Source organism: Toxotes jaculatrix, chromosome 14 (assembly GCF_017976425.1).
Source record: "Toxotes jaculatrix isolate fToxJac2 chromosome 14, fToxJac2.pri, whole genome shotgun sequence".
Taxonomy (NCBI): domain Eukaryota; kingdom Metazoa; phylum Chordata; class Actinopteri; family Toxotidae; genus Toxotes; species Toxotes jaculatrix.
This window is the reverse complement of record NC_054407.1, coordinates 459,891-485,939: the sequence shown is the minus strand read 5'-3', so window position 1 is coordinate 485,939 and position 26,049 is coordinate 459,891. Positions and strand designations below refer to the sequence as shown.

General features: G+C 41.6%; 1 protein-coding gene across 1 annotated transcript; it reads left to right on the top strand.

Moving 5' to 3' along the window:
* Positions 1–7,388: 7,388 nt before the first annotated feature.
* Positions 7,389–23,118, top strand: LOC121193309 (protein NLRC3-like). The gene is made up of 10 exons (XM_041055549.1): positions 7,389–7,445; positions 7,555–7,679; positions 10,289–10,426; positions 10,512–10,590; positions 10,753–10,981; positions 11,147–12,950; positions 13,724–13,897; positions 20,668–20,841; positions 22,267–22,313; positions 22,442–23,118. The coding sequence occupies exons 3-10, from the start codon at positions 10,338–10,340 to the stop codon at positions 23,005–23,007; spliced, it is 3,162 nt and encodes a 1,053-aa protein (XP_040911483.1). The 5' UTR covers positions 7,389–7,445; positions 7,555–7,679; positions 10,289–10,337; the 3' UTR covers positions 23,008–23,118.
* Positions 23,119–26,049: the final 2,931 nt, after the last annotated feature.

Here is a 26,049-nt window from a genome sequence, read left to right as displayed (position 1 = left end):
CCAGCAGGTTGTCAGATTAATTATTGGATTTATTATTAGTGTTAGGAAACAGCCTTTAAACCATTCAATTCAATACACACACAGGAAACAATACAGAAAATCAGAGGTTCATTAAAACTCTGGGACACACTGCTGCATTTAAATAACACATCACAGAGAGTTCAGACCTGTTAGATACATGAGTTATATGGTTTAAAAAATCCAGATAATCAGAAAATGGAAGTTACAGAAAAAAAAACAAAAATTGTCTAAAGGAAGCTTGACCTCATGACCTCAGCATTTCTAAAGTCCTGACTACAGCCTTAATGAGAAGAGAAAATCTTCTGTTCAGCTCCTGAAGGTGAAACCCCAAATACACAGTCACAGTATTTCAGGAGTGGTACTTGTAGTGTTTCATGTAGTACTGAGAATGGGTGTAATAGATTTAGAACATTTTAAATAACTGTATTAATGAGACAGCGTAAAAGTAGATGTTAATAGTCTTTAAGTGCCTCTAGTATAATATTTACATTTCTCATGAAGTATAAGATCAATAGGAATTAGGATTGGTGTGTTATTCGTAGTGTAGTAGTTCGTAGTGATTGTAGTGGTTGTTGTAGCAGTAATAATATCTATACTACTTGCAGTAGTGGTGAAAGCAATTGCATCATAATAACTGATAGTGATTTAGCTTTGTTTACTGTTTATGTCATTCTAATAACATGTTATACTATAATGCAGTTTGTAGTATAATTGAATTATAATGGAATGTTCTGCCTGCCCCAGTTTCTGAATTTGTTCCTGTACAACAGGGATGTCAAAGTCAAATACACAGAGGGCCAAAAAAACAAATTTGCTATGTTTATTAAAACATATTGAAATGATTACACATAGCCTATTGAACCAATACCTAACAAGGTGTATACTATTTAGGCTAATGTTTAAATGAATAATCCAGTATTTTTTATGGCTCTGTCAGTAATTTCCAGTTAAAACATTTTCAACACGCACATAGACAAAAACTTCCTTTAAAGAGAAATCACATGTCCTGTACATTAAATGAATAAAGCAATATTGTCTTATGGCTCCGTTAGTAATTTCAAGGGAAACATTTTCAACAGGCAAACAGCAAAAAAGTAAATGTCCGTTAAAAACAAAATATGTTCCTTAATATCAAGAAGAGGTGCCTTCTTAGATTATATTCTTTCAGTACAGTCACGCTTTCTCCACACAGAAGACACACAGGTTTGCCTTTTACCTCCGTGAACATGTACTTTGCCTTTTACCTCCGTGAACATGTACTTTGCCTCCCACCTGGCTTGAAACCCCCTGTTCTCGGCGTCCACCTTCCATTTAGCCATTTTTTAGGGAGGGGGGTAGCTGAAAGTCGACATCTGCTCTGACTGCTGATGGATAATTAAAACGATGTCCGCTTGCTGCACTGCAATAGCGCGAAGGCTAGCACTGCAGTGAGTGTGTTCGCTACCGTTGCATTCTGGGTAATGTGGTATTGGCGCGCGCAAAACGGCAGCGGGCTGCTACGGCCAGCGGGCCGGTTCTAATACTAATCTTTGACATATAGGCTGTACAAGCTCCAGTCATGTTCTCACATGAATTAAATGGCCAATCACAAAATTCACCAGCCTCAGCCAATCAGAAAACTGGATTGCTATCTGCAGTACTAGAGTGTGTTCAATAGGGGGAACATTAGGACACATACAGCTCTGTGTTTACTAATGTGGACATCTTCTGAAACATATACAGATCATGCATTAGGACTAAAGAAGAAGAAGTATGGTGAATAATAATATATGTCTTGTGTACTTTGTACAGCAGACACATAATGATGCCTCAACTTACTGCATAACTCTGAACCTCCAAGATCTGCAAGACAGAAAAATAATGTGGAAATTAGCTGTAATTCTCCATCACACCACATGATGGAGCTGATTAGTCTGATTTATCACTTTGGGTTCAGCATCTGTGAATGAATAAAAAAAGACAAAGTCCAGGTGGAGGGTGGAGGAGGTGGAGGAGTCTCAGTGTGTCTGCAGAGACTGTGTAGAAGGACAGAGCAGTCCAGATACACTGATGATTCTCTTTCAGATCCAGAGGAACACACAGGGATGATGGTGGACTTGACAGTGGAGCTGTTCTCAGAGCAGTTCAGACTGCAGCACTGAGAGTCTTCTCCACTTCTTCTGGTTCCTCTGTCAGTCACTGCTGGATGAAGCTCTCCTCTCCACTCTACCTCCCAGTAACATGGACCAATCAGAGCCTCTCTACACACAAGCTGCTGCTGCTTCAACCTCTCTGGATCATCAGGACACAGCTCGTCCTCTCTCAACACACACACACCGTCCTCTTCACTCTCTCCTTTAGAAAGATCAGTAACTCCAGCTGTTGAGAGAAGAAGACAGACAACAGAGGTGATAAATCAGTGTTTACAGAGACTCACTTCATCAGCTGTCAGTCACTGATGCAGCACATCCAGTATAAAGAGCAGCAGGGACTTCAGTCCTGTTCAGAGCAGAAGTGGAGCAGCTGAGTAGTGTAGCAGCTTCCTCTCAGCTCTCATGTTAACGTATTGGAGTGAAGACACTGAGCTGGAAGCTCACACACCTGCAGAGACTTTTAGCATCAAGTCTGTTTACTCTGAACATTTCACTCAAGTCCACAGTAGAAATAAACTGCTGAGTCATGAAGCTTCATTACTGCACAGTTTAGTGATGGATTCACTGCTGTTACATGTCAACTCATGTTCCATTTAAAGAAAGAGTCTCTGAGTGTTGATGAACATCTGATCTGCTTCTGAAATATCAGCTGACAAATAAACATGGAGGCTGTCACTGAAAGTATCTGACAGATGGACAGATATACAGATGTGATCACTGGACTTCAGCAGAGGTTCTGCTCTGTATCAGACCACATGCTTCCAAAATGTCATGATGCTTCTCTGAAATCAGAGCCAGTGATTTGCAGGCTGCAGTCAGACTGATCTCAGAGCTGTGACAAAGATCAAACTCATCAATTCTTTAGTGTTGAAATGAGAGAACAAACAGTTTCAGATCAGATTTGATGCTACGACACTTTGATGAATGAGGACCACTGTCTCCACACATCTTGTGAGGCTGTCAGCTGTAATCCAGCTCTACTTCCTGTAGACATGAACACAACAAGAGCAGTCTTCACATCACCTGAAACACACAATCAAAATCAGGCTTGTGGCTGATCTGATTGGCTGACTGCTGTCTGTCTCTCTGTTTTTCTGTCCAATCCTGAAGCCTGTCACCATTCTCCTCTCACAGCTTCAATGAGCAAAGCAGCCACTGAGAAGGCTGAAGGTTTACAGGAGACACTGGATCTTTGCTTTGATACGAACTGGGTTTAGGACAATACTGATGAAAGCAGCATGGACTGACTCCAACCCTCTACTGACCTCAGAGTCTGCAGTCTACATCCTGGACTCTTCACAAGATCAGACAGATCCTTCAGGTCTGAATCCTGCAGCTTGTTTCCCCACAGGTCCAGGTCTCTCAGATAGGAGGGGTTGGACTTCAGAGCTGAGACCAGAGAAGCACAGCTGATCTCTGACAAACTGCAGGAGATCAGTCTGAATAAAGAATAAATCATGTGGATAAAAATCATTTCTAATCCAATCAGATATGTCCTAATCAATGAGCTTTCACTAACATGAGTAGAGGGACTTTGTCCTTCTCTTACTGTGGATCATCATAATGTCAGCCTTCTACACACATCATCCAAATGTCACTACAACATTCATACAACTATTCATGTCAACACAGATTAATAACATGCTGCTGACCTCAGAGACCCAGAGCCTGACCCCAGAGCAAGCACTTGAGGCGACAGTGGCAAGGAAAAACTCCCTTTTAACAGGAAGAAACCTTGAGCAGAACCTGGCTCATATGGGGGACCCTCCTGCTGATGGCTGGACTGGGTGAAAGGAGGAAAAGGAGGAAGGTAGGACAGCTGGGAATGGAGGAGAGAAGGAGAAGAACATGCAGCATAATACAAACAGGGTTGGCAATAGACAATGTTAGAGGGCCAGCATTTAGATTACAGTTAGTGAACAGTTAGTGGATACTGTGTACTCAGCAGATTACAGTTAGGAAACAGAGCACAGAGGCAAAAAGCTGTCATCATTGGTAATTATTTACATTACAGTCTGCATAGAAAATTAATCAAAAATGTATCTGTAGCAGAGTGGAACATTAAACATGTTAGAAATGGATCATTGTAGACAATAAACAGCAGCAGGTGGGTGGAGCCAGGACCACAGACAGAGAATATTCAGCTCCGGAGCCAGAGATACCTGCAGAAAGGTACAGAGAAAGAGAGACCAGAGAGAAACAAGCACAGGACTACGGGAGAGAGAGGACACAGAGTTAATGACATGGAATAAAGGCTAATTCATCAGAGTGGGTCTAGTGGGTCTAGCCTACTGCTGTTCCTTTAATCCCAATAACGTGTTCCAATCTTTCCAATAGGATACTATGATCAATAATGTCAAATGTAGCACAAAGATCTAGCAGGACAAGTATAGAGACGAGTCCATTATCTGATGCTATGAGAAGGTCGTTGGTAACTTTCACCAGTGCTGTTTCTGTGCTATGATGAACTCTAAATCCTGACTGAAAAACTTCAAACAAACCGTTCCTATGTAGATGGTCACACAACTGAGTTGCAACAGCGTTTTCAAGAATTTTAGAATTAAAGGGGAGATTGGATATAGGTCTATAGTTTGCCAAAATGCCAGAGTCCAGAGAAGGCTTTTTAAGTAAAGGTTTGATAACTGCAACCTTAAAAGTCTGTGGAACATATCCTGTTACCAAAGAGAGATTTATCTGATCTAATATGTTAGTGCCAATCAAAGGCAAAACATCTTTAAGAAGTCTGGTTGGGATAGGATCCAAAAGACATGTTGATGATTTAGATTTAGAAACTATTGAAGTCAATTCAGCGAGATCTATGGGAGAGAAACAGTCTAATGACAAATCAGGACTGGCAGACATTTCTAAAGATGCTGTTCGTGACACACCCACATCATTAACAGATGTAGGCAGGATAAGATGGATTCTGTCTCTAATGTCAACTATTTTGTTGGTAAATAAACTATAGTCACTAGTGAGAGCTAGAGGGATGCATGGTTCGACAGAGCTATGACTCTGTCAGCCTGGCTACAATGCTGAAAATAAACCTAGGGTTGTTCTTGTTTTCCTCTATTAATGATGAATAATAGGCAGTTCTTGCCTTACGAAGGGCTTTTTTATACGTTATAAAGCTGTCTTTCCAGGCTAGGCAGAATTCCTCTAAATTAGTGGATAACCACTTCCTTTCCAGCTTTCGTGATATCTGCTTTAAAGTACGTATTTGTGAATCATACCATGGAGCTGGATTCCTCTCATTTATGGGGAAAATCTGTTTGAAACGTGAAGCGGTTGATGATGAACCACGGGCCGTTGTTTCAGGCTATGTTTCCTTCAGACTGCCGGGGAACGGCTAACAGGAGCTAAAATAGGACAGCTAGCAGATGCTACTCTAGGCTGGTCCGCACCAGCTACAGGGGACTGACTAGCTAGCACAGCTACAGGGTGGTTTTCTATGGTGCGGAGCCTCACCTCCAATGCTACAAAAATGCTACATTTATTACACATACCATTATTGCCATACCATAGGTAGAGGAGTAGGCTAACTAAACATCTCACACACACCATGCAAGAGAGAGAGAGAAGCCAATGCTAACAGCTAAGCTAGCGGATCAGAGATAGAACGATGTGCACAACAGATGTTTAACTAAAGCAATATATGTGTGCCAGAATTCAGAGATTGGCAACAGACCACGGCAAAGTTAATGTTGATTGATAAGCTAGGATAACTCCAAACACTCGTAACACCACAGAGGCAGCAAACAGGAAGTGACACAATACGTTACCACCACATCAGTGATGATCCAGATGAGTCATGTGGACTTCAATGTAAAACTCTGAACAGCACTGTTAACATGAAATAAGTGATGAAATATAATGATTGGAGTAAAAATACTCATCAAAGTCAAAGACAGATGTTGACTTTCAGATGTGTGTAAGGGGTGTATGTGTTTGCTTTAGGCTGTGATCAGGTGATCCTCAGGTGAAATCAGCTGTTTATTGCAACCCTTGACTTTGGTTTTTATTGTGGTTTGTTGAGGGTTCGGTGAAGAACTGATCAGTTCTACTCTGCAGTGTGTGTTATCTGAGAAAAACAAAGGACAGAGGAGGAATGCATATACACATAATAACCAGTCTCACTGCATGCCCCTTGAGTGATTCTTTGTTTTGAATCTTTGTTCTGTCCTTTAGTCTGCCCCGCCCTGATGTGTTTCACTTGTTACACAATTCCCTTGTGTATTTAAGTCTCTGTGTTTCTTCATGCTTCTACTTAGTTCCTGTTTTACTGGCAACAGGAATTGTCATGTTTTATACTTTGATATACTCCTCCTAGCAGGTTGACCAGATCAATTTAACACTAGACAGAAAAGCACCTTGATTATTCTACACTGGGAAGCTTGTCTGAAGTCACAAGGACAGGGGGCCCAGCCCCATTATGGTCTATTGGCACACATATCTGCCTTCATTCAGGATACAAATACAAAACTGGTGGACACAATAAGTGATAGAGCACCAATGGGTGGCACAAAAGGTGTCAAGGAATCAGTCTGATAAGTAGGACTTAAACCAGCTTAGCGAGGTTCCATTGATGCCAGTTAAAAGTTCCAGTCTCTGTAATAGGATGTGATGGTCAGTGGTGTCAAATGCAAGTACAGAGGCAAGTTCTTTGTCTGATGTACTTCAGTTCAATTCTGTTTTATTTATATAGCTCCTTCCACAATTGTCTCAAATTGACCAAAATTGTCTCAAAGCACTTTACAGAGACCCAGAGCCTGACTTGCAAGGTCCTGTGTGAACTCAGAGCTATTTTTGATCAAGACTTGTCCTGACAGGAACAAGGAAAAGAGTGTCAGTGTGCTGTGCTCAGAGTTGTAGTTACTGACAGTGACCACTGGAGGACAGTGATTATGGTAGTTTCTCTGTGAACGGTCCAGTTCCATCCACATTAATGTGAAGCCTGAATGTTTGTGTTGAACACATCACTGTTGAAATGGAGAATTTAGTTCCATTGGAGCTCAGCTGATTCAACTGATCAATAATCAATAATAATGAAAACATCAAACAGCAGCAGAGTGTGTGTGTGTGTGTTCACACTGGGAGTCATGAGGAGGTTTCATGTCTTAATAACACTTCAGCATGTGAACTTCAGTCTGACTGAGACTCAGTCCAACCAGTCACACTGCATATTTGGATAATGAAGAGACCACACACACACACACCTCTCTGGGCAAAGCCTTGGAGTTTACTTTCATTTTGACCAAACTTTGTGGCGCAGATGATTTTCTCCATCTGAAGGTAAACGTCAGCAAATTTAATATTTTATTCTTCAACACGCCCTGTTGTTACCTGGAATTTCTGATGTTTGACTTATGGTGTTTTTTTTTCACGTTTTTTTGGGTGTCAGTTAAAGTTCACACACACACTCACACAAGAAGCTGAGGAAAAAGAAGCTTTAACTGAAGAACTTAGTCCCTTTCCTACACTGACAGGAGAGAGCTGCAGAGGGATGAAGTTCATGGGAAAAAATCAGTAAGTGGAGCTCTTGATTAGTTTGATTTGTCTTCATTAAAGGGACATGGTTTTCTCTAGTTGTTCTCTAGTAGTTGGATGGAGATTGTTTAAATCAGGAGGAGGTTTGAAACATTCGTCATCTCAAACTGAAATATCAGCTTGGAAACTTTAGACGTTTGTTTATTTATTTATGTATTTATTTAAGCTTTATTTAACCGGGTAAGTCGGTTGCAAACCAGTTCTCATTTCCAACGACGACCTGGCCAAGAGGCAGAAGCATGAGGCATGTTATACAATAATTCAGTAAACATGATAAACAATAATCGCAAAGTTAAGTTTATTAATTTTTCTCGATCAGCAGTTGCAATGACCCAAAATAATAATACAAAAACGAAATAAAATAAAATATTTTACAAAATAAATATGCAAAATAAAGTAATTCATGACCAGTAAGTAATAACAGGAAGTAACAACAGGAAGAACAAAAAGAAAGGAAAATGACACAAACAAAAGAAGGAAAACCAGTGCGACCGAGAAGGAGCAGTGGGAAGCTCAATGCTTATTCAAACTGCCCCTTTGTACCATTACCTCTGTAGAGCAGAGCTACAGTCTACAACACCATGAACTCAACAGCAACAATTATACAGTAGGATATCCCATGTTATATGCCCCTGTGCACATACATACCACATAATAAACTCTCATGTAAACAATTAAAAACATGAAGTCCACTCTCACAAATATATACAATACATACAACAAGGAGATCCCACGAGCAGTTAGAAGCAGGTGCACTGATTGGAAATAACAGATTGTAATGATTTTTGTAACTCATTCCAGTTGCTAGAGGCAACAAAATCAAATAAGGCAGCGGTCCCCAACCTTTTTTGCGCCACGGACCGGTTTAATGTCAGACAATATTTTCACGCACAAATACAATACAACAAAATAAAATGATACGACCAGCAAAAAAACTGGTATTTTCTAAATATAATAATAAACGAATGCTTGGTCTCCAAGTGGCAAAGTAGTTTTGAAGGCTTCATTGGCTCATTAGAGAACCGGTCGCCGCATATTATGCAGAGCGGGTGCGTGAGAAAAACCTGTGGCAATAAATCCATAATTCAAGTAGGACTCCTGGAATTGTCTGTTAAATGCAGCTTTCTTTTTCTTTGAAGTCTCTTCTTCTGTCTCCTCACTGGCTCTTTTACCCTGCGCAAAGAAACTTTCCAAAAATTTGTTTTTTGCTAGCTTGGGGGTTTCAATTTAGCGGTAATGTATCATGTGTTACCGGCTGGAGCAGCCCCTTTAAGAAGGTAGCGGATGTAGGTAAGACATGTGACCGAGGCAAGCATCTTGACGTGCATCAAGATGGAGTCATAGACAGATGTGGCGGAGAGAATCTGGTAATTTTCCAAAATAAAACATTGTTCATAATCAGATAATAAATAAAACGGAAATAATGTCCCCGGCCTGGGGGTTGGGGACCACTGGAATAAGGAAAGACCCAAGGTGTCATGTGAGTGTTTGTGCGTGTGCATGTGTGTGTGTGTGTGTGTGTGTGTGTAGTGTGGTATGTGTGTGAGCCAGAAAAGAAACTGTTACGAGTCTAAAAGGCAGATCAGTGAAAATGTTAAATTCCTGATGAGCTTTACAGACAATATTGAACCATGGTGAAATTACAAGATATGGTCTGTAACAGACATTGTCATGAATGTATTATGTATTTTTATTAGTAGTAAGGTTAAGGGATATTGTTTGTTTTTTGTTTATTAGGATATTGTTTATATGATCATGTTGACTGGGGGATATGGTTATGGCCGTGTATATTAGTTGATATCACCTGTTGGTCTTTTTTTTTGTTTGAGAGAGAGAGAGAGAGCGGGTGCGACGCCATATTTTTTGTTGACCTCTAATTTCCTTTGATCACTGAGATTACTTTGGTTATATTTTAGAGGACGTTATCATGAGTTGAATATCTTTTGTTTGTTAATAAACTGTTAAATTAAGGTTGAAAGTCTCAGTGAATTTTTTGTAGCACATCAGACAATAGGGTCCATATCCTGTCTCTCAGCAACTCTTAGGACTGTGAAGTCGCTACAGACATGAACACATGGACTCATGGGCCTCCCTCTCAGAGCAGGAGGAGCAGCTGATAATTCTACAGAAGAAATAATGGAGATGTTGATTCATGTAAAACATTTTAAATTAAGGTTTTAGTTAAGTTTTATTTTTTTATTTTTTTAGTTAAACCTGAAGTTACCGTGCCAAACCCAAATCCTGCTTCGTAGCACAGGCCTCAGGCCTCTGGTCCTCCTCCAACAGGAACTAGGTCAGATAAAACCAGTGGATCTCAGTCTGTCAGTGAATGGAAATGCTCGTCCCTGGATCCTGTGTGCTGCTCTGCAGCTTCATGACCCCATCTAGGGGACTGACAGTGGAAGTACAGCAGCTGATGGCAGCTCCCTCTGCCTCACACTGCTGACTGACTGCATTCAGCTGACACTGATATGAAAGAGGAAAGAAGAGCCAATCAGTAGAGGAGCAGCTGATATTTCTACAGGACAAATGATGGAGAGGATGATTTCAGTTGATGTGCAGATGAATGATTTGTGTTTTCTCTCCAGATGAAGGTAGAAAGTGTGTGTGAGCTGATGTGAATGTGAATTCAGCATCATGAATCAGTGTGAGGACAGAGAGGAGGGAGCCCTTCCCCCTAAAACCAGTCTGTGTGAGGACCATGAGATCCAGACCAAAGCTCAGAGGTGAGATGAGGATCTCTAACTGTCCATGACTCTTCTCCATGTCAGAAAACATAATGTGAGCTAATTGTTCATGATTCCTCCACAGAGTGGACCAGGAGAGCTCAGAGGTTCCCAGTGCTCAGTCTGCCCAGCAGCATCAAACACACCTGGACTCCATATTTATGGTCTGTACATGGACAACAACTACTTTGACATCTGTTGTGTTGACAATAATCTCCATGCTGCACTTTTTAGAGCAGTGGATTGTCAGTGTGTCCAACATGGATCTGATGTTTGGCTCCATGGTTTTACTTTGATTGTGTCATTCATATAGTTTTCTGTTGCAGCTGCTGGAGGAGAACATTGTCACTTTTGTGAAGAAGGAGCTGAAGAAGATCCACAAGGTTGTGAATCCAGATTACCCAGAATGCTCAGAGAATCAGATGGAGGATGAGGAGGTGTTGGACGGTGAGGATGAAGAGCAGAGGAGGAGCAGCAGAGAGGCTTTTGTGAATATCACAGTGAACTTCCTGAGGAGAATGAAGCAGGAGGAGCTGGCTGACTGTCTGCACAGCAGTAAGAGGATTTCTCTAAACATTCAATATTATGGATAAATGGGACATTTACTAACGTCTCAAGACATGGAGGGAAATATGTTCATGTGTGTTCTTTAGGGGGATGAACATGTCATGTTTTCTTTATGAATCAGTCATTGATGTTGTTTCTTGTTTGTTCATTCAGGACATTTTGCTCCTGTTTGTCAACGTAAACTTAAATCTGCTATGAAGAAGAAGTTCCAGTGTGTGTTTGAGGGGATCTCTAAAGCAGGAAACCCAACCCTTCTGAATCAGATCTACACAGAGCTCTACATCACAGAGGGAGGGACTGGAGAGGTCAATGATGAACATGAGGTCAGACAGATTGAAACAGCATCCAGGAAACCAGCCAGACCAGAAACACGCATCAGACAAGAAGACATCTTTAAAGCTTCACCTGGAAGAGATGGACCAATCAGAACAGTGATGACAAAGGGAGTGGCTGGCATTGGGAAAACAGTCTTAACACAGAATTTGACTCTGGACTGGGCTGAAGACAAAGCCAACCAGGACATACACTTCACATTTCCATTCACGTTCAGAGAGCTGAATGTGCTGAAAGAGAAAAAGTTCAGCTTGGTGGAACTTGTTGATCAGTTCTTTACTGAAACCAAAGAAGCAGGACTCTGCAGGTTTGAAGAGGTCCAGGTTCTGTTCATCTTTGACGGTCTGGATGAGTGTCGACTTCCTCTGGACTTCCACAACACTGAGATCCTGACTGATGTTACAGAGTCCACCTCAGTGGATGTCCTGCTGACAAACCTCATCAGGGGGAAACTGCTTCCCTCTGCTCGCCTCTGGATAACCACACGACCTGCAGCAGCCAATCAGATCCCTCCTGAGTGTGTTGACATGGTGACAGAGGTCAGAGGGTTCACTGACCCACAGAAGGAGGAGTACTTCAGGAAGAGGTTCAGAGAGGAGGAGCAGACCAGAAGGATCATCTCCTACATCAAGACTTCACGAAGCCTCCACATCATGTGCCGCATCCCGGTCTTCTGCTGGATCACTGCTACAGTTCTGGAGGATGTGTTGAAAACCAGAGAGGGAGGAGGGCTGCCCAAGACCCTGACTGAGATGTACATCCACTTCCTGGTGGTCCAGTCCAAACTGAAGAATGTTAAGTATGATGGAGGAGCTGAGACAGATCCACACTGGAGTCCAGAGACCAGGAAGATGATTGAGTCTCTGGGAAAACTGGCTTTTGAGCAGCTGCAGAAAGGAAACCTGATCTTCTATGAATCAGACCTGACAGAGTGTGGCATCGATATCAGAGCAGCCTCAGTGTACTCAGGAGTGTTCACACAGGTCTTTAAAGAGGAGAGAGGACTGTACCAGGACAAGGTGTTCTGCTTCGTCCATCTGAGTCTCCAGGAGTTTCTGGCTGCTCTTCATGTCCATCTGACCTTCATCAACTCTGGAGTCAATCTACTGTCACAAGAACAATCAACCTCCCTGTGGTCTAAACTGTTCAGAGACAAACCTGATCCAACACAGCTCTACCAGAGGGCTGTGGACAAGGCCTTACAGAGTCCAAATGGACACCTGGACTTGTTCCTCCGCTTCCTCCTGGGTCTTTCACTTCAGTCCAATCAGACTCTCCTACAAGGTCTGCTGACACAGACAGGAAGTGGCTCACAGACCAATCAGGAAACAGTCCAGTACATCAAGAAGAAGATTGAAGAGACTCCCTCTGCAGAGCAAAGCATCAACCTGTTCCACTGTCTGAATGAACTGAATGATCGTTCTCTATTGGAGCAGATCCAACAATCCCTGAGTTCAGGACGTCTCTCCACAGGTGAACTGTCTCCTGCTCAATGGTCAGCTCTGGTCTTCATCTTACTGTCATCAGAAAAAGATCTGGACGTGTTTGACCTGAAGAAATACTCTGCTTCAGAGGAGGCTCTTCTGAAGCTGCTGCCAGTTGTCAAAGCCTCTAACAAAGCTCTGTAAGTGTATAGATAGTTGGATTTATTCATCATTACATAAAGACTATTTTACGGAGCCCCTCTGGTAACATTGGATAAAAAAAAAAATAATGCGTGGCCACGAGATAGTGACGCGAGGCCACGAGATAGTAACGCGTGGCCACGAGATATTTAATGCGTGGCCACGAGATCATAATGCGTGGCCACGAGATAGTAACGCGTGGCCACGAGATATTTAATGCGTGGCCACGAGATCATAATGCGTGGCCACGAGATAGCGTTATTATCTCGTGGCCACGCATTACTATCTCGTGGCCTCGCGTTATGATCTCGTGGCCACGCATTAAATATCTCGTGGCCACGCGTTACTATCTCGTGGCCTCGCGTTACGATCTCGTGGCCTCGCGTTATTATCTCGTGGCCACGCATTATTTTTTTTTTATCCAATGTCACCAGAGGGGCTCCGTACTATTTTATTCAGCAGGAGGGAAAATAAATTCCTCTCTTCTTTAATTCCTTATCATCAAATCTGAGCTCTGAGCTTCATCACGTTGAATCTGAATTAAAATAATGGATCCTACATTAAAGAGCCAAGTCTCAGCTTTAATTCGAGCAGGATAAAGAGCTGATATTTCTGCTTCACTCAACAAATCTGTGTTTGATGTTTGGCCCACTTTTCAAATGCAGGTCTGTTAGTTTGCTGTGAGCTGCAGAGCAAACTGAGAGTTTTGTTCCTTTGATTGTCCTTTCAACACAAATGTTATTTGACTTTTTCTTCATTGTTTCCTCTTCAGACTGAGCAGCTGTAACCTCTCAGAGAGAAGCTGTGAAGCTCTGTCCTCAGTTCTCAGCTCCCAGTCCTCTAGTCTGAGACACCTGGACCTGAGTAACAACAAGCTGCAGGATTCAGGGGTGAAGCTTCATTCTGCTGGACTGAAGAGTCCACACTGTACCCTGGAGACTCTCAGGTCAGATCATGTTCCAGTTTGTTTGAAATAACTGCAGGTATTTCTTGACTCCATCAGTGCTGACTTTAGTGGACCTGAGTGGAGTTGTGATAGTGTATAACACTTCTCCGTTGGGGAGCAGCCACAACAAAACCAAGAGAAAATTTGTTTAAAAAACAACCTAAAACACACACACGCACACACACACATAGTTGATAGCTTAAAAGAAAAAAAATAGGACATCTGTCAGGTTGGTCAGCTACCTATCAGTCTTTGTTTGTGTATATGTGTCCCAGAAAACAAATCAATAAATCTTGTGTGGGGCAATTACAAATAAAAGTATACACACACACACACACACACACACACACATATATATATATATATATATATATATATATATATATATATATATATATATATATAGATATATAGATAGATAGATAGATAGATAGATAGATAGATAAAGAAACACCACAAACTCAAGAGTCCAACACAATGCAACTCAAAAAAATTGAGCAACTAATCTGTTGAAAGTAAATCCACTACAAACAAAATAGAGCCCAATCCACAAAGATTACTGAACTTGCTTGAGAATAAAGACTGAATGTGGGATGCCCAAATTTGTCCAAAGATATCAGAAGAACAAAGAAACAAAAGAAAACAAAATACATTTCCACAGCAAATAACAGCGTCACTAAATGATGTCTTGTTCCATGTGTTCAAATCAATTTGAGAGGGACTGAAGTCAGTGCAGGAGTCCTCTGTTATATTGAGGCATTACACTGAGTTAAGTACTGATGGAATCACTTCCTTAAATTTAGCCACAGCATCATCAGATAGACATCTAGGAAAGACATTTTTGTCTAATGGTGTGTAGTTCAATAATACAGATTCAAATGCCACTAAACAGTGATTATGCCCCCCCTTACAAAGAAGAACTCCCCCGCGCCCCACTATTTGAGAAGCGTTGGGTTAAGACAATGAGCTGGTATATTTACACTTTGAGAGAAGTCACCTGAGTCTAATAATGAGATAAACACAGAGCTAAGGCATCATAGTTATCCACATGAATATTGAAATCACCTACAATAATGACTTTACCTGTACTGAGAACTAAACTTGATAAAAACTCAGACAGGAACTCAGAGTATGGCCTTGGAGGGAGGTACACTACAACAAACTGAACTGGCTGTAATGTTTACCAGGTTGGATGAGAAAACCTAAGAACAAGGCTTTCAAATGACTTATAATTGAGTTAAGGTTTAGGGTTGATTAAGAGACTAGAGTTGAAAATGGCTGCCACTCCACCTCCTCAGCCAAAGCCTCGAGGAACATGAGCATTTAAGTCACTGGGAGGAGTGGATTCATTTAGACCAGGGATGTCAAAGTCAAATACACAGAGGGCCAAAAAAAGAAATTTGCTACAAGCCAAGGGCCGGGCTGATTCAGTGTTTATTAAAACATATTGAAATGATTACACATAGCCTATTGAACCAATACCTAACAAGGTATATACTGTTTAGGCTAATGTTTAAATGAATAATCCAGTATTTTTTATGGCTCTGTCAGTAATTTCCAGTGAAAACATTTTCAACAGGCACATAGACAAAAACAAACTTCCTTTAAAGAGAAATCACATGTCCTGTACATTAAATGAATAAAGCAATATTGTCTTATGGCTCTGTTAGTAATTTCAAGCGTCCACCTTCCGTTTAGCCATTTTTTAGGGAGGGGGGTAGCTGAAAGTCAACATCTGCTCTGACTGCTGATGGATAATTAAAACGATGCCCACTTGCTGCACTGCAATAGCGCGAAGAGTTTTGGTAGTCATGACAACCAGGCTAGCACTGCAGTGAGTCTGTTCGCTACCGTTGCATTGTGGGTAATGTGGTATTGGCGCACGCAAAACGGCAGCGGGCGGCTTTGGCCAGCGGGCCGGTTCTAATACTAATCAAATATCATCCTGGGGGCCATAGAAAATTCTTTTGCGGGCCGGATGTGGCCCGCGGGCCTTGACTTTGACATATGGGATTTAGACTAACATAGGCCTAATCATCTTGACATAGCCAAGATGAAATTAAATCATTTACTAAAACAGATCTGGATGACAGAGATCTAATGATAAGTCAAAGTCAACTTTATTGTCAAAACCATATGTACAGGTCATACACAGGTTTTGAAATTGCCGTGCTCCCTAGGCCCACAGTGTTACAGTAAAAGATAAATAATTAAAGACAGTATAAACATAAATAAACATAAACAGTATAAACACACAGTTCCATCAACTATACACAACAGTATAAACAGTATAAGTGTGTGTGTGTGTGCGTGTGTGTGGGAATGAGTCCATAGTTCCGGGGGGGTTCAGAGGGGGGATGTGGGTGAGGGTCTAGGGTTTGTGTGTGCGGGGGTCCTCAGGGGGAGGGACGGCAAGGCAGGGAGAGAGTTCAACATCCTGACAGCTTGGTGGACAAAACTGTCTCTCAGTCTGCTGGTTCTGGCCCGGAGACTCTTCAGTCTCCTTCCGGATGGCAGCAGACTGAAGTAGCTGTTGGACGGGTGGGTGGGATCACCTGCAATGCAGAGGGCTTTGCGGATGAGACGAGTGTGGTAGATGTCCTGAAGGGAGGGGAGAGAGACACCCATGACCCTCTCAGCTGCTCTCACTACGCGATGTAGCTTTTTGCAGCAGGACACGGTGCAGGTGCCATACCACACAGTGATGCAGCTGGTCAGGATGCTCTCTATGGTGCCCCTGTAGAAACTGCACATGATGGGGGCTGGGGCTCTGGCTCTCCTCAGTTTATGGAGGAAGTAGAGTCGCTGTTTGCTGGTCAGTGATGCAGTGTTTTTTGACCAGGAGAGGTCTTCTGAGATGTGCACACCCAGGAACTTGGTGCTGCTCACTCTCTCCACAACAGCACCATTGATGGCTAGTGGGGTGTGCTGGGCGTGCGCTCTCCTGAAGTCTATGATGATCTCCTTTGTCTTCTCCACGTTCAGGGAGAGGTTGTTGACACTGCACCACTCGGCCAGGCGGCTCACCTCACTCCTGTAGTATGTCTCATCGTCGTTGTTGATGTGACCTACCAGATAATAACCAAATAGTCCACATCTAATTCTCCAGTTGTCGTTTACTTTAGCAGAGGTGGTCTTAATTTTTATTAGGTATTTATGAGTAACTCCTCTTCAGTTTACTTTTGATTTAAAAAAAATCAGGTGGTCGGGGGGCAGAAACAGTCTCTATAGGGTTTTGGGTGGGTGACTGTTCTAATGGAAGCACAGAGAAGTGTGTGAGACTGCAACTCTGCCTCCTGATCTCAACTCTAGGTTGTCTTGGTTTTGGACTACTAATAAACTTTGTAGATATGAGAGCTGTTTTGTCCAAAGTGGGATGGATGCCACCTCTCCTAATCAGACCAGGTCTCAGTACCAGGTCTCCCAGAAAGTCTGACAATTATCTACAAAGCCCACATTGTTTGCTGGACACCGCCTCGGCAGCCAGCTATTGAATGATGACATGCCGCTAAACATTGCTGGTCAGATTCGGCAGGGGCCCAGAGAAAACTACGGAGTCTGACCTCATCTTTGCATATACACAAACCAACTCCACATTAATTTTAGTGACCTGGAGTGGTTGGGTGTCATTACCACCGACATGAATAACAATTCTTCTATATTTACGATTATCCTTAGCCAGCAGTTTTAAATAGGATTCAGCGTTGCCTGCTCAGTCCCCAGGAATGTATTTCACTATGGTCGCCAGTGTGGCTAATTTCATGTTTCTCAAAATAGAGCTGCCAATAACCAGAGTTGGTTTCTCAGCGAGTGTGTCGCTGAGGGGGAAAACCTGTTTGAAACGCAAACAGGTTGGTGGTGAACCATGGGTTTCTGTTTAAGGCTAAGCTTCCTACCTAGGACAGTCACCCAGCCGCCCTGGCCTATCCTCCCTCCCCCAGCAGCTCCAAAGCAGCAGGGGGAGGGAGGATAAGGGCTACAGTGGGAGTACTACTAGGGGCTGGCTAACTACCGCAGCTAACAACTGGTTTTCCGTGGTGCAGAGCTGTGCTTCCAATTCACTAAGATTCGCCTCCATTGCTGCAATTAAACTACACATATTACATTTACCATTATCACAAACGGAGCCAGAGGAATAACTGAACGGCACAATGAGCAGGAGAGAGCAGGAGAGTGAGAGAGAGAAGCCATCGCTAGCTGATCAGCTAAAGTAACAAGCAGAAGTGAAAAGCGTGAACACAGTTGTTTTTTTGTGAGAAAGTCGCTAAGAAGAGAGGGAGTTTTAAGTGCCTGAGCACCACTGGTGAATGAATTAATGAACAGTGGATAATTAGTCGCTGAAGAGAAGAAAGTAGAACAAGTGACTGAGAGGAGACAGATGTGGCGACACGAGAGTGGTGTAGTGAATTTATTAAGACTCCAACGCCACCATGGGAATTTCACCCAGGGAATGTTAATATAAATGAAAAATGTGTTCACAAACTAAAACAAAGGACAGCAGTACACACCACCAGCAGCAGAGATCAGGTTAGTAGAGCAAACAACCCCAAAGACGCACGCTGACAATCTGTGAAGCAGCCACTGGCAAAGAAGCAGTGTTCCCTTACTTAACTTTATTGTCCAGGCAAACTGCGTGCCCAGATCGGCAGGCGTCTTCCTGTAGGAGAGGAGGAGTGAGGAGGACCGGGATTAGCCACCAACGCAGACCAAGCAATAAACAGGCACCAGGACATAAACATAGCCAGAACAAAGAGCGATCGCGCCATTTGCCACCAGGGACTGGTAAAAGAATAGTGGATTAGTGGCTTAGTAATAAAGTTACTTAAAATTGAATAAAAATAAGCATACACCTGCGGTATCATACATCTACCTGAACTCAGACACGAGAGGATATGCAGCACCCAGGAAGTGAGTGGGACTCGAGTCAATAGAGAAAGACCACAGGAGACGACAAACATCTTTATATGTCTCCGCCCCCTACTCTGAGGCCTGGCAGCTACCACATAATAGACTCACCTGCATTACACAGCAACGGTATAGCAAGCTGTCACACGTAGCAGAACAACACACCACCACTTGCTAGCAACAGGAAATGACGTAATACGTTACCACGTTGCCCTGACAGGAGTGTTGATGATGATGACTATGTCAGAAATGAGGATGACTGAATTCATTTAAATTGTGTTCACCTGTCTCCTTTGTTGCACTTCTTCCTCTGTCAGACCAAGAACAGCCAAACCTGGGCTGGAGCAGTCCATTTGGTTAAATAGGGGGATTCACAGGGGAACAAACCAAGTGTGGTGCAATGGGAGGAGTGTTTTGTCTTTTGTGGTGAAATGACCTGTATAAGTATAATAAAATGTGTTTTTAAAGTAAGTTTAACTGAACTTCTATTTAACATAAAATATGTTATTTGATATTGGGATTATTGTAAGTGTGCTGGAAGAGATAAGTGATTTTGATTTCTTGAGGTGCAGTCCACCAGTATTAAAGTGAGGAGCCTGTGGTGGTCGGGGGCTAGAGGAGAGAAGCACAGGTCCAGAACACAGCTCCAGATTGTAGCTCCTGCCTTGGGCCCAAACTCCAGAGGCATAGCCAGAAGGGCAGTTTAGAGTGAATTCTTTTGTTGTGTATTATTTAGATTTTTTTGAGAAGTGTCTTATCCCCCCCCCCAATTTCTTTTGCTTAGTTTTCTTTCTTTATGGCCCAGTGTGCACTTTTTTCTGTAAAGTTTTTGAAGACTTTAATTGGAATTGATCCGGACTGCCAGAACTCATTGTTGGGTACTGGGTTTCTCGACCACCCTCACAATGACTGTGTCAGAAAAATTCACTGACAACCTTTTATTTCACTATGAAACCAAGATTTCAACTTAATAATAAATAATAAATAATAAACTATAAGAGAATATATTACGTTTATCAACTAATAAAAACTAAATGAAAGTATGAAAGACAGGTGAATGGACACGTTAACTAATTAACAGTTAACCTGATATGACCTGAGTTAATAATACTAATAATGTCTCATTCATCCAGGTCATAGTTCGTATCGGTCTATCTAGTCCGCACTAGTCAGACTAGTGCGGACTAGATAGACCGATACGTACGAACTGATGAAGCCCCTTGGATAAGAGGCGAAACGTCTTCCCAGACAAACATATGTCCAGTTGCCTTCGATTCAATTTTTTAAGAAAAAATACTAATAATGTAACATAAGGTCACACTAAAGGATTAATGAGGACAGTCAAACATCTAGATCTTCATCTAGATGTTCACTAATGAAATATCACTACGTTATCCCACGTTTTAGCTTCTCCTCTCAAGATAAACCCAGACACTGAAGAGGATTTTAGTCAGTCACCTTCTGAATGATCAGCTGCTCTGCAGTGGAGATGACAGGTAACTGTGCTAATGCTAATGCTAGGTGAGGGTTTAAGAGTTTCTAATAAGAAGTGGATTTACTGAGGAGAGTCAGTCTGTTATTTAACTGGAGAGCAAAGTCACATGGTCAGTGTGTGAGTCAACAAGTAAACAGCTGTAGCTTCAAAATTCATGCCTCAAATTTCACAGACTAAACCTAAAAACTGGTAAATGGCTGAGTTTATATAGAACTTTTACCCACAGCTCTTTACATGCTGCCTCTCATTCACCCATTCACACACACTGGTGGCAACCAGATACCAGAAATGAGCAAACTGAGTTTTGTTCCTTTGATTGTCCTTTCAACATAAATGTTATTTGACTTTTTCTTCATTGTTTCCTCTTCAGACTGAGCAGCTGTAACCTCTCAGAGAGAAGCTGTGAAGCTCTGTCCTCAGTTCTCAGCTCCCAGTCCTCTGGTCTGAGACACCTGGACCTGAGTAACAATGACCTGCAGGATTCAGGAGTGAAGATTCTGTCTGCTGGACTGAAGAGTCCACACTGTACCCTGGGGACTCTCAGGTCAGATCAAGTTCCAGTTTTTTTGACTGCAGATATTTCTTGAGTCCAATATTGCTGACTTTAGAGAGGCCCATATCTAATGATTTTTCAAAGTTTATAAAATCTTTGAGTTTTTCAGTTTCATATTCTATCGAGCTCACATTTGTGAATTTTTGTTGAGACTAATACACATGAAGTGAAACAAACTCATCACATTTAATATTTAGTAGGAGTGTCCCGATCCGATATTGATCCAGGATCCATCAACCTGTTTAGCTGATGATTTGCTCATTTCTGATTTACATCAGTGGATAAACAGCTGACTTACACAGGATTGTTCAAAGTAAATTTTACTTCAGCAGAACTTCCTGGACTCAAGAAATTATTCATCATTTCATCTTGTTTTTGCTTCAGTTGTTGATTTTTTTAATCCTACAGATGATGTTTAAGGAATTTGCCTTAAATGCATTAAACCTGGACCAAAATGGACCAGAACCAAAAACAAAAATATGAACAAAAAAGAACAAAACAGACCAACAAGTGTTGACAGAGGGTTCCTGTGTGATGTTGTGTGTGTCTGCAGGCTGTCAGGATGTTTGATCACAGAGGAAGGCTGTGCTTCTCTGGCCTCAGCTCTGAGCTCCAACCCCTCCCATCTGAGAGAGCTGGACCTGAGCTACAATCATCCAGGAGACTCAGGAGTGAAGCTGCTGTCTGCTGGACTGAAGGATCCACACTGGAGACTGGACACCCTCAGGTATGGAGAGGCCTGCTGCAGCCACAGACAGTGTGTGATAGAGGAGGAAGAGCTGGAAACATTTAGTGTGTCACAGCTGATGACAGATCTCTACAGAAGTGCTTTGAATTCAACAACAACACAAAGAGGGGTTTTCTCTAATTCTGACTTCAGTGTCTCATCATGACTCACTGTGTCATATTTAAGAGAAAATATGCGACAATCATTAAATCAGGTGTGGTCAGCTGTTTTCTGTGACAACCCCAAAGACTTTAGATACATGTTCAGTGCTGACACACTAATAATAACATCCCAACAATAATAAAACCATCTACACTGCTCACAGACATTCATCTGTCAGTGTCTCAGACCAAGGAGGAAATGAAATCAGGTCTCTGATCATGTCTCTGTCTTCTAAAATATCCATGATCAATAATCAGCTGAACCTCTCTGAGATCCTGATCTTGTCATTCTGAGACCTTTTGTTGTATCTGACACCAAAAGTGATATCAAATGGAGAAGACAAATGATGAAATCTTTCCTCCATGTCACCTCCCTGCTCCATATAATTCCAAGATAAGGACTCCAGGTCCTTTGTCTCTTTGCTTAATGAACAGAATAATCAAAGCATCTGTGTATGAGAGCCATGTAATGTCCATGTTTGCATGCTGAAAGAGAACGTGCTGGTCTGACCCCCCTCCTCCTTTCAGGGTGGAGCCTGGTGGAGTCCGATGCTTGAGACCAGGTCTGAGGAAGTGTAAGTGTGGTTTTCATTTGATTCCTGAAAACAAAGTAGCTCACATTCAACCATCTTCAATGTGTCAATCAATGATCAGGTGATAGATCAATAACTGCAGCTGTGTTGTGTCTTCTTCTCTCCATCAGATTTCTGTGAACTCACCATCGACACAAACACAGTAAACAGAGAGATCAAACTGTCTGACAACAACAGGAAGGTGACACATGTGGAGGAGGATCAGTCATATCCTGATCATCCAGACAGATTTGACCAGTGGCCTCAGCTGCTGTGTAGTAATGGTCTGACTGGTCGCTGTTACTGGGAGGTTGAGTGGAGAGGAATGGTTTATATATCAGTGAGTTACAGAGGAATCAGAAGGAAAGAAAACAGAGAAAACTGTTTGTTTGGAGAGAACGATCAGTCCTGGAGTCTGATCTGCTCTGATGGTGGTTACTCTTTTTGTCACGATAACAGAATAACACCTGTCTCCTTCTCTTCCTCCTCTTCATCACCTTCCTCTGTCTCTGACAGAGTAGCAGTGTATGTGGACTGTCCTGCTGGTTCTCTGTCCTTCTACAGAGTCTCCTCTGACTCACTGATCCACCTCTACACCTTCAACACCTTCAACCCCACATTCACTGAACCTCTGTATCCTGGGTTTGGGTTTGACGTCTGGTTGTCTGGTTCCTCCGTGTCTCTGTGTAGAGTGTAGCAGAGAGAGTCTCCTCCTGTTAGAGAAACTCTCTCACTGTTGAACAGATAGTTCAGTCTGTACATGTCTGTCTCTTTCACTCACACACACCTTTTCAGATTCATGTATTAAAGCAGTTAATTTGTTAAACTCTTCTAAATGATTCCTTGTAAACTTCTTCTTCTTCCAGTCCTTTAAAGATGGAAGCTATGATTATTACAGGAGAAAAATGTTGCTGACTTTTACTTTTTTAAGATTCTAATCATGATCTTGTCCTTCCACATTAAAAGCATCATTGTGAACATCAGTGTTTTGTCTTTCTCTGAATCTTGGGACAACTGAGCTGATTCAGTTCAAACTAAAATGCTGCCATAGTTTATCATAAAGATCTGAGAAAAAACAAAGATAGAAACTTGTCAAACTGTCTTTCAGAGGTTCACAGAGTTAGAAAGCTCTTGACTCCTCTGAAGAGTTTGACCCTCGATTCTATGAATTTTAAAAGTTAACCAGGCTGTTCCTGGTTAAAAGATGAGAGTGAAACCCAGCAGCTGAAATTTGACTTTTACTGCTGATGTTGTCATTTGTTTTCATTTTCACACTGAATCACATATTTCTGACAGTCCTTTCCCTTGTGATGTTTTCCATGTTGTCACCCTGGTTGTGTTATTGTGTGCAGCCTAACTTCCACTTTACATCTGCTGCTTTTTATTTTTTACAAGTTCATTACACTGTTGTAATATTTTACAGTGCATCCCCTGGTTGTAAGTTAGTCCAGAGCTCATCTATGACCATCATTGTTTATTGGATATATCCTGTGTCACTTTTGTTGCCATTTTACACAGTGCACAGCCTCCATTAAATTTTTTTACTGTGTAATTCCTGATGATCAATGTTAGAATTTTTTACAGTGCATCCCCTATTTATAATTTTACAGTGATCCTTTTAGTTGTCACATTTTTACAGTGTATCTGCTTGTACAGAAAACATGGATGGAATAATACATGGAACATTATTCAAACTATGAGAGAGCTTTCGAACTTTGAGAGAGCCTGTCGCCAAGTGGGGGCATTGGAGCATTGTGTGTCCCCATTACACCCCTACACTTCCCAAAATGACTTTTCAAGTAAAAAAAAGAAAATGAGATACATCAACAGTCTGTGTGTTCACTGCAGAATGTGAAAAACCTTCAGGAGCACTGAGGAAAGTTTTAACTGTTTGTTGATGTAGGTCAGACACAGCTGCTCCTGCATTGACTTCTCCAGTGTTGACACTAACACTCAAAATATGTTTTATTTACACTTTTTGGAGTTAAAATTTATTCATTATTATATTATTCAGTTTTATGGGAAAATGACCACCAAATACCATCCTGTTGATTTTATTTTAAAAATTAAAAATAAATACATTTAAAAATACACAAAAAAAACACATGACACTTTGAATTAATTTCTGTATTAAAACTGTAAAATTTAACAGCACACAGGCAGCAAATAATGCCAATGAAAAACATTTGTGAAGTTGTACAAAACACTGTAAACAACACATTACTGCATAATAAAATGTCTGCAAATGGATAAAAAACTGACACATTTCTCTGTGGTGCATTGTGTAACTTGAGGTAGACTACTACTCACTTTACAGTTCAAGTATAAAACAGTAAGAGAACTCATTCAATTCAGATTAGAAATCATTTTATGCATCTCTCTGATACAACATAACATTATGAATCACAACCATATGATATCTGAGCATCAAACCATTTGAAATATCTTAATCTCTCCCTTTCTAGAATCAGTACACTCTGTGTAGTGTCACTCACTTGGAAACAAGTTTCATGCTCAATCAAAACAAAAAAACACTTTGTGCAAAATGATTGATGTTATTTTGCTGAACAGTGGCATGTTTTCATCAGTACCAGTGCACACAAAGAGTCCAACACGATACTCAGCTCCACAGCATTTCACCCACTGTGTGACACAGACGATGGCTTCACAATCAAGGTGAAGAGATGCTGTTATATCTTCAGAAAAATCCAGTGTTTCAACTGAACACATTTTAACTGGACCAGACTCAACTGTTTTTAAGGACAGGCATTCCGAGTGATAGCTGCTTGATAACCTGCTTGACAAATTCCTCTAAATTTTCAGTTGTATAAAGAACTACAGTATTTGGTTCACCACTCCCCAAAAGCTTGGCTATAACTGAAGCACACATGTCTTTGTTGTGAGTAGAACCTGAAGGAGCTGCTTCAGTATTTTGGAAATGAGATGAAGTATTTCATCAGTTACAGACTGAGAATTGTTTACTGTCTCTGTGTCATTGTTGAAAGGGATCTGGTTAGACACACTTGTGTTATCAATGGAGCTGTGTATCTTAATGAGATATCTCCTGAATCCACAATAACTAGAGAGACTTTTACCTGGATACATGGCATGAATTCATTTGAGGTGCCTGAACAAAAGCAACACTGAACCAAAGGATGAATTGCAGAGGAAACATCTAAACATTTTGGCTAAATAAGCTACTTATGGTTTGTTTAACAGCTTTGCTCTGAGCTCTTTTACTCTGGGAGATTCTTCAGTTGTATCAATATTGTACAGAGTTGTCTGCAAAAATGTGTACAGGCTGGAGAGAGCGTCATTATACTTCACACCGAAAACAAAATGTGACTTGAACAGCTCATCAAAAGCACCAAAGGATGTACATGACTGACATGACAGAAGCTTTTTGTCCAAGACAATATAAAAGGTGAAAACCTGGGTCTTTGAAGTTCCTGTGGCAAGAAGATATGGCTGATGGGTTCCTTCAGTGGTCAGGAGATGATCCTCAAGGCTTTGGCTTTGTTCTAATGGTTTTACTATGATCTTAAACATATACACATATAACAACTATTAATGGCCCAGTCATTATAAATCTGTGCTGGAGAGCAAAGCAATGTTCAGCCCTCACACTGAATCTTAACTGCAGACTTCAGTGGCCTATTTAGACTCAGAGATGCTTTTGTAAAATAAATCAATAAAAACACAATAAATTTATGACTGTTGGACGACTCACATAACTGCA